The following is a 10,099-nucleotide window of genomic DNA, read 5'->3' on the forward strand; positions in this document are numbered from 1 at the left end:
CGCTAAGAAAATCTTGTTGATACTCAAACTTACAACAGAGTCAGAAGTGAGAGCTAGAGATGTCCAGTGTGAAAACAGGAAGGGATCACTTAGTAATCAGCTCTCCAAGGACGGGACCATCACTTCCTGTTTCCTAATTCCCCATTCTTGCACCCATGGGCAACTAAAAACAAGTTCAGAAATAGACTTAACCAAAAGACAAAATAGAGCTTCAGGTCCATTCAGTAGCTGGACCTCAAGGAAGAGAAAGAGTGACACGTAGTGATGACTGAAGGTACTTGAAGTAGCCATGTTGTAACTAATGTTGAAAATAAAATATTAGAGGACTTCTCCATTTCTCACCTAGATCACATTGTTGTGGTATGAGTTGTGTTATCCATCACTCATCTTCTTGATTCCCTGTCTTTTGTTATTTGGTGCAGGAGCGTTGTTACCCTGCAGTACATTGCTATATATACATAGAGATGATTTTGTCTTTGTGTGTATGTGTGTGCTTTGTGATGGCTGTTGCAGTGAAAGGCCAGAAAATCAGGCAGGAAGGGTGTGTGCATTGAGTGGTTTCCTCTGTACTTGGCTGACTGATCAGCATGAGCTGAGGGTGTGAAGGGTGTGTTCTCATTGGGTTTTTGTGGTGGCAGTTCTGCTACCAACCTTAGTGCCAGTATAACAAAATTACTGTCGTGGCGTTGAGAAGAAAAAAAAAAACTGCAGTGCTGGTTGAAAGCTGCTCAGCCTGCACTCGCCTTCCTGTGGCCCCGGGCTTGAGAACTTCTTTCTGATTGCAGCTTGTCCATGTGACTTGGTTTCCGTTGACTGCCTGCTTCCGTGAATAGTAAAAAGAGGCATTACTGCTCAAGTGAGAGCAGAGGAAGGCAGCTGTGAGAACACACACTGCAACAGCGGGTCAACCAGCGATATGGTCAGGAGATCAACCATCAGTGGCTTGGGAAATCTACACCTAACCACCAGTGTAAGTAAATGCACTGTGCACTCTACTAATGCAGTATGCACGGATGCTATGACAGCTAAAAGAAACCCATGCTTTGTCTAAATTATGAATGCTGAAAGTTTTGCTTTTGGTGTATTTAACCACCTGCTTTGGAACATACTGTAAAACCTGCCAGTGTCATATAGGATGTCATAAAGACTCGAAAACAAATGTCAACAAAAATATGTTTATGTCATTTAGTTTTTGCACAGCATTTTCTGGCATGTAGATCAATTTAATCTTAAACCAGCATTACAGACTATACTGAAATAAAAGTTGTATAATTAATCTTCATTAATCTTAAATGGCTTTCAATTGCATTTGAATAATGTCCCATGAATTATGGACTGCAAACTATTAAACATCTAAAGTTTAAAAATCCAAATGACACAATGTCATTTCAGTCTAATAATGTTGATTTTTAGTTTCAGTTTATATCTCTCAATATCATATAAACATATCACATTTTTTTTAATCATTATTCAGATGAATGGAACCATATGCTGTGTACTTTTGCAATATAAGAGGGGTTTATGTCATCACAGTTTGTATGTCATTATTATAGATGATTTTAAGTTTAAGTTTTCTTTCAAACGACCTTTATAAAGTCCAGTAACACTGATAAAAGAGAAAGTGGTATTCTGCAAAATGTCTTTTCAGTGTGTAACTCTTCTCCACAACAGATAGCATAGTTAAGAAACTGAATAGTGTTATTGTCTCTGTGTAGTTCATTACTGTTAGCCGTGCAGATTAATTGGATGGGATAAAGTATTTATTTGAACTGTGGTAAAACACAGCAAAAAAATGACAAGAACACAGAGATAAAATGTTATCATAGAAAACAGAAATGAGAACAAAATTGTTCACATGAAAGAGAAAACACTGTGGGGGGTTTAAATGATACCCCGCAAAACAGAATTTTTCTTCAGGCCACTACAATACAAAGATTACATGTTACATTACATGTGCGCAAGTAAAAAAAGGAACACAAGGCCTTCACATTCAGTGTGCGTCACCCAGTGGTTTGAACTGAAATTAGGGAGATTCTACCAAAATGTCCAGCAGCTGTTTTCAGGATAAAAGTTGATATTATAGAGAAAACATTAATCAATTTCCACAGGCTGGGACCGGATCAAAAGTCTAAATAAATAAAAAATATACTGTACATATAAAACATTTTTTCAAATTATTTATCTCTAACTTTACTGTGATGCCTTTCCACACTGTATTGGGTCATCCACATACAACACAAAATGAACCACAGATTACACGTTGTGGACGCTATAAGGACGACATACCACCCCCGTTACAGACATGAACTGAACGCAACATTCTCACGTTTGACAAGTAAAGTTTAGGATATGGCACAAATAATTTGCTCAAAGCTGCAGAAATGTGTCAGCTATGACTAGGTCATAAAAAACTTGTTGACAGAAAAGTCTGGAACTGAGCCCAGGTTTGTCAGGGTTGAATGTAAATGTCTGTGCCCACCCACCACTTTGACCTCCACACTTCAGTGTTAAGCCGCTTCTGCTCGTTTAATAATCCAGTTATGGTGGAGCAATTGATTTCCCCAGCTTCTCATGCACAGAGGACATGTTGCTCCTTTCATGATACTAGACATTGCATGAAAATTATAACAGCAGGTATTCTCAAGTTTCAAAAATAATATGTTAAAAATATCTAATGTAAAATAAGCCATCATTCAAAGCGTTATTTCTCTCCCCTTCTGTCATCTTGTCAACAGTAAAGATGTTAAAATGCCGGTCCACGGATTCACTCCCATCCTGCTTTGCTTGTTACCCGTGTGGATAATCCTGACAGCAGTCTCAAGTCATCCACAACGCAGCCCATGCCAGCTGGTAAGATATCTCTTTTTTTCCAGCTCTGCTTAATAAAAGCTGGACATGAAATTATCTGAGTAAGGTGTGAGGAACAGGATACAGAATACAATTTATGTGTGGTTTTTATGAATGTTTTAAACATGTTTAAACACATAATAGTGTGAGTTTAGTGTTACTAAGAAAAGCGTCTTCACACTGACTCAGCTGGACAATTTCAGTAAAAGACAAGTTGACTAAACCTTTTCATGCGAGCATCCTGCAGGAAATTAAATCATTATATGCGGTCTGATATTTCCCACTGGCAATTTGATTAATTTACCAAATAATTATTAGTCATCTTCCCACTAGTATAGCCCACTCTCTAATGAGGTGTAGGGTTTATCTTTTTAAGACTTTCATATTATCAGGAAGACCCATATCCACCCAGACCAAATCCATTTAACAAATGATTAACATTTACAATGGCGGACTGTCCTCCAACTGAATGAAGCACCATCTCAAAAGACAAAGCAAAGTTTTCACAATCTCACAACCCCCATATTTCATAATCGGTGATTTACTACTAATACATCAATATTATGTTAATTGTACACACGCACACACACACACACACACACAATCACACACACACACACACACACACAATCACACACACACACATATATATAAAATAACGTATATCAAAAACACCATTCTTAATTTCGCAACATGTCAGCCAGGAAAAATTCATCAACTGGTTTATTAAAACTGAACTGAACAACTGAATCTGATAAATAGTCAAACATCATAAGGACAACAGCCTCACTAACTGCTCTGTGAGGCTGCACTCAGTCACAGTGCTGCTTTCAGACATGTGATTTTTCTACCTGAACCTAGTAAAATAATCAGCTGGCAAGATTAACAATTCTTGAGGAATAAAAATGCCCTGAGGTAAAACATATAATGCATGTAAAGGCAAATTTCTACCTTTTAGAGTTGTTCCTGAAAGAAATCCAGTTTCTGTAGGATTTCTAAAAAGCTAAAACATTTCTCTCCCACAAAAAGACATACAAATACAGTAACACACAAATTTGAGTTATGTGCTCTCTTTTTCTCTGCAGATACAAACAACGGCTCTCTGCAACAATGCCAAGCTCTCCTCTGTGCCTTCAGGACTACCAAGAAACATAGAGGAGCTTCAGCTCAACTACAATCACATGCAAACACTACAAGATGACTCTCTCCTCCATTACCCCTCACTAAACAGCCTGAGCTTAGCTTGCAACAGTTTGGAGAAATTAGAATCAAATACTTTTCAACACTCAAAGTTGTTAGAAAGCCTAAATTTAGCAAATAACAATCTTAATATTGGTGACCCAGAAACCAGTTATGCATTAAAGAAGATACCAGGTCTTAGAGCTCTAGATCTGTCTGAGAATAAACTTGATGATGAAACGGCTGCCACTCTTCTCCAAAATCTGACGTCGTTAGAGTATCTTAATCTTTCCGGAAACCTCTTGCAGAGACTTGATGAGACCTCGTTCAGGGACCTTCACCTGCTCAAAGAACTCGACCTGCAGAGGAACATCATGTTCGAGATTGATGGCGCCTTTGACAGCAATCCCAAACTCCAGAGGCTTAACTTGGCCTTCAACTATCTCCCTTGCCTAACTGACTTCCACATGACTCAGATGGTGGTCCTCAACACCAGCCACAACTTCATTGAGTGGTTCATCTCCAGACAAGACCTCAATGACACTTTCCAGCTAGAGACACTTGATCTATCACATAACAAACTGCTCTTCTTTCCTTTTTTGCCCAGCCATAGTCATTTACGGAACCTTTACCTGTCCCACAACAGCATTCGGTTCTACGAACACTTGGCAGACAACTCCACATTCCCAAACTCAACAACAACTGTTGAGTTCTACAATCTGAAAAAGTACACAAGCAATACGACTGCTAAGTTGTGGGATGACAGTCTTCACGGTGACATCTCCTCTCTTGAGATTTTGGATCTAAGAGGAAACCAGGTGGGGTATTTCCCCCAAGGATTCATTCAGAAAATGCCTATGCTGTCCAGACTTGGAATGTGCACAAACTGTCTGGAAACCTTAAATCTAACTTCAGAACAGTTCTCTGGCAGCTTGTATGAGTTGGACCTCAGCAACAACAGGCTGAATCAGATTGTAGCAGATGAATACACGCTGATCACTCTTGGCAATCTGACATACTTTAACCTGAGCCTGAATGATCTTGAGTGGTTACCCTTGAAATTATTTTCCTCACTGCCAAGCCTCAGGTCAGTGGATCTCAGCTATAACAACATTGACGTTTGTCCTTCTGAAGAAGATGAGATCAAAACAGAAACTATCTCATCTTGTGTGGATTGGAGAAATGTTGTCTCCCTTGGGCAGCTCTATCTTAAAGGATGCAACATTGAAATAATCCCATCGTCTGCATTCACAGGGTTGTCACTAACGCACCTGGAACTGTCTGATAATCCAGGACTCATTGTCCAACAATCAATACAAAGTCTCAGCATAACTTTACAGCATCTAGGTTTAGGAAACACTCACCTACAAGACTTTGACTTCTCCCATTACAAACGTCTGAAGTTTTTAAACATTTCAAGGAACTCTCTTGACCATCTTCCCCCGTCACTCCTAGATCTTGACCTGAAAGTGCTCGACTTGAGGGACAACAGACTGTCCACTATCCCCTCAGGTCTGGCTAACACATTAGCTCCAAAACTTCACATTGTTTTCCTCACAGGAAATCCGTTCAACTGCTGCCAAACAGAGTGGTTCAGGACATTTGTAACAACAAAGACAATCAGTATGGTTGGACAGTCAGAAATTGAATGTGAAGATCCTGTTCGAATCATACACACAGTACAGCACTTACAGTCATCTGTGTGTTGGGAAGAAGGTGGGGAATCTATATTCTGGTACATTCTGCTTTTTGTACCCATATGTCTTTCATTTGTGGGCATTTCAATTATCGTTCTCATCACCTTCAAGCCCAAAATGATACAAAAATCAATTAAAAAAAGGTGTTTGAAGCCTACTTCTTACTGATACTTTATAAACCACACAACTGTAGTCTGTACAGTGTATTATTGAGAAATGTAATTGAATGTATTTTGGAAATAAATTTAATTCATTGTAAAACTGTACCCCTTGATGAAGGAACAATTGTGTGATTAGTATGTAAACAACACGGTATTCAGTCTTTCATACCTCTGTTTGGTTCATTGAAGTGCGGTTCAAAACCAGGCACTAATCCTGACAACCTGATGTAAAAATGTGGCTGCGTTCTTGTGGGTGTGTGTGTGTGTGTGTGTGTGTGTGTGTGTGTGTGCGTGTGCGTGTGTGTGCGTGTGTGCGTGTGTGTGTGTGTGTGTGTGAGAGAGAGAGAGAGCTTGTGTGTGGGTGTATGTGTGTGTGTCAACATATGCAGAAGTAATGTGAAGCAAGCTGTTGCTATAAGCAGCAGAGGAAACATGAAATTTCCTGTTTTGCTAAGATGTGCAGCAACTGCCCAGTTCTGTATCTTGAAGAGGAGGGGTTTGAGGTTTCCTTCCCATCCGTGAGACTCAGATGCAACATCAACATGAAATTCCAGTTTATCAGTAGGCTGGTTTGGACACATATATTGAGACTCCCTTGTCTATTTTGCTGTGAAAAATTGACAGAAAAATAGTGACAGGCCATTGTGTTTAAACAAATGTGTACAGAGACCATCATAAACATTAAGGTACTAAACAGGGGACAGTATCAGCAGTGTGTTGCAGAGAGAGGAATGACAATGCATGTCTTTCCTTTTGAGTGCATGTGTGTAGTTACTCAGGAGGGAGAAGGCTGATAGATCAGTGTATAGCTGTGCAGAGTGCTGGAGGCCTAACCAGAGAGTAACCAAAATACCGCTGTGGTGATGCTCAGGGTCATGGTGGTTGGAACATAAAAAAGAGAAACTGGAGCTTTCTTAAAGCCTTGAAGCACCATAACTTTTACACATCTTTCAAAATACAAAGTTGCCAGTCAATTAGTTAGAGTCAACATAAATTAGAGCAAGTTTTTGTTACTCTTCTGCAGGACAGGCAGGATTAGATCTAAGCACGGGTTAAAAAAAAATGAAAAAAAGAAATCCAGTCAACTCAGGGCAGCAGTTGATACGAAGGTTGAAGGTTTTCATTTTCTACCACAATTCAGTTATCAATAGGTAATGTGTACTATGACTCATCCTGCACTTCTGGATTCATTATGAATTTGGAAACCACCACTACTTGCAGATATTAAGTTTAAAGGTGCAAACCCAGGTTTTCAGTGTCTGTCAGGAAAAGAGCAGCAGGTTATATAAAATTAAGAGATGGACCTGGAGTGATGAAATACTGCTACTGGCTCAACCAAAGGCTTAAGAGCCTGATCACACTGGGAAAGGATTGGGAAAGACTTGCAGCCCAGAAACCATCATGTGCAGAAGGCACTTTGACACAGGTCACAGATTGTTGACCAAGAAGAATGCCATTTGATTATTCAGCTATATTAGGTCAGGAGTCAGAAGAAAGCCAAATAAAATGGGTTAGAGGGCATTCACACAACATGGCGGCCAAACCTTCATAACTTTGCACAGTAGTTAACAGGATGGACTTGCACTAGGTGCAATTGCACAAGCCATATTCAGTGGTGGTCAGGGACACAAGTGACCACTTATATATCATATATAAAGTACATGATACAGCAAACACACAGTGATGCAGTTTATTTGTCTTCATAAAGCAGCTCATCTGTGGTTATGGGGTCTGTACTTGAGGTGAGTTACCAAATATGCACCACAATACTTTCTACAAGTGGTGTGGCTGAGTGAAATAATGTTTTTTTCTTTCAAATAGTGGTCACATTTTCTCACAGATAAATGCAAATTTGAATGGAGAAGTGAAATCTGGCTTCAAGTGGTCAAACGAGATTCATTTGAGTTGCATTCTGACAGCAGTTGTGTGTGTGTGTGTGTGTGTGTGTGTGTGTGTGTGTGTGTGTGTGTGCATGTTAAAATCGAGATATGTGGATACATTATACCAGAAGTTGCCATGATCATGTGTACTATGCATGAATGTAAATTAGTCCGTGATGACAGTGAAGATTTGTGAAAAGAACAACTCATGTCACATTTTTTCATGAAGCACATTTAAAACCAATGCAAGTTGACAAAAGGGCTGTACAGAATAAGATGAAAAAAGTCAAAAACTTTAATTAGTGTTGACTGCGATGTCTGAAAGTCTGTTGATTACAAACTGTATTATGATCCAGTGGAACATCTTGAGTTGCCTGGTGGAGTGTGGTCTGCAGATATAGAGGTGATGTGTGATTGTGACTTGCAGCCAGCTGTCTCAGCTGAATATGCACAACTGAGTGTTTCAAGATGAATGTCACAATGAAATAAAGGACAACAGAGATAACTAGAGTTCCCTGCTTGTTTTTTGTCCTGGTGTGCAGTGTGAATTGTGAGACCTTATACAGGTGTGTGCCTTTGTCTATGTCCAATCAGTTCAGTTTGCCACAGGTAAACTCCAGTCAAGTTCTATACACAGCTCGAGGATAATTAAAGCAAACAGGAAGCACCTGACCACGGTTTGGACCAACAGCAAAGAGTCTGAATTGTTCATGAGATATTTCAGTATTTCATTTTTAATGCATATGCAAACATTTTTCTAAAAACATGTTTTCGCTTTGTCATAATGGGTTATTTCATGGGCAGTTTTATCCACTTACAATTAAATCTACAACCAACTAAAGTGTGGGAATATAGGTGACTGAATACTTCCTGATGTCACTGTAAATGCTCACATCAGCATGCTAACCTACTCACAGTGACAATGATAACTGCCAGCTGATGTTTAACATGTACAATACACTCTGAACAGGTGTGTGTGTATATATATATATATATACATATATATATATCCGCGGCTGATATGGATTCAATTTTATCCAGTAGCTGCCAAGATATATCACTAAAAGCCACAAACGTTGAACTCATGGTGTCACTAGAGGAAAAGTCAGGAGATACCAGTAAGTTACATCGATTGGGGACCATGAATGTTCAGGCTGACTGATGGACCAACTGACTGGCCGACACAGTAGCATGGCTAAATAAACACACAGCTTACTTTGTGGCGATCTGATAATTTGGTGGCTGCCTGTCACAGAGTGAACAAGCCTCTTCAGCAATCAGATAAGCAGCAGTTCTTGATTTCAGGTTATCATATCTTTTTCACCCTGTTTTTTCCTGCTTTGACTTTTTTGATGACAGCTGATCAAACTCACATTTGTTTTCACGCTCAGACAAACTTGAACAGGCTTGTCACATTCAGTCAGAAGGAAAGTGGAGCTGCCTGATGTGAAGCTGATTAAAAAAGTATCACACATTATTTTGTGGACCATCCACAGTAGTGACACACCAGCTGAAGATACACTGCAAAAGGTGAACTTTTGCTTTTATTTAGAATCCCTGTGCTTAAAACGAACTTTAGGGAGGCCTCAAATGGCAGTTGTCAACAAGTATTTTCTGTTTTCTGTGTAACATATGAAAGAAAATAAGGACTGATGAAAGAGGAAGTGTTTTTTCTCAGGCATGCTATCACTCATCTGATGTGTGAATTGGTTAAGGCTTACTTTATCCACCCGGGTGGGGTTGCATTCAGAGAGATAAAGACGTGAAAGATTAGAGAACTATCAGGTTTGTGAACGCAGAAAACTGTTCTGCTGGAAAGTTAAGCTTGCTCCTGATGTTTCATGAGGACTGTTTTTTTGAGATCTCACCCAGCTTTGTGGTGATGCTTTAGTTAACTGTCCATTTGTTTTTTTTGTTCTTAGGATTGTATCACAGGCTGCTAAGATCAGAGGTTAGCAGTTAGGTCGGTGAAGTTATGTTAATGGAAACTGGAAAATGAAATCATTGCCCAATGATATACTGTACAAGCAGCTTTTCTGTATGTCAACAGTCAGTTTGCAAAACTCTACTTCCTCTTAACCCTTCCTGCTCTTATGACAGACAATAATGGGGCGCTTAGAACTGGACTTACCAATCAACCAGGGAGCTCTTTGTATCAGTTAACTGACTAAAAGTGACAACTGAAATTTTACTGAAGGTTTTAAAGGCTCATTTTATGAAACTGCTCAGAGAGGAGAACCTTGTGACACATAAGGTCAAGTAAGGCCAATATTCCTACAAGCTCCTCTGGAAGTCACTGTGGAATGGGTCAGGAGAGAAGCCAAAAAACACCAGG

The 10,099-nt window shown here is 39.5% G+C and overlaps 1 protein-coding gene across 1 annotated transcript; it reads left to right on the forward strand.

Annotated features, from left to right (window-relative positions):
- Positions 1-739: 739 nt before the first annotated feature.
- Positions 740-5,989, forward strand: nrros (negative regulator of reactive oxygen species). The gene is made up of 3 exons (XM_023397929.2): positions 740-970; positions 2,736-2,850; positions 3,933-5,989. The coding sequence occupies exons 2-3, from the start codon at positions 2,749-2,751 to the stop codon at positions 5,889-5,891; spliced, it is 2,061 nt and encodes a 686-aa protein (XP_023253697.1). The 5' UTR covers positions 740-970; positions 2,736-2,748; the 3' UTR covers positions 5,892-5,989.
- Positions 5,990-10,099: the final 4,110 nt, after the last annotated feature.

This window comes from Seriola lalandi, unplaced genomic scaffold (assembly GCF_002814215.2).
Source record: "Seriola lalandi dorsalis isolate HSWRI2012SDOR001 ecotype SW California unplaced genomic scaffold, Sedor1 jcf7180002054972, whole genome shotgun sequence".
NCBI classification, from domain to species: Eukaryota; Metazoa; Chordata; class Actinopteri; order Carangiformes; family Carangidae; genus Seriola; species Seriola lalandi.

Bases quoted from the DNA above. Each gene is read 5' to 3' on its own strand.
- nrros (XM_023397929.2), top strand. From the start codon at position 2,749: ATGCCGGTCCACGGATTCACTCCCATCCTGCTTTGCTTGTTACCCGTG. The intron at 2,851-3,932 runs GTAAGATATCTC...TTTTCTCTGCAG, and splicing joins AACGCAGCCCATGCCAGCTG to ATACAAACAACGGCTCTCTG.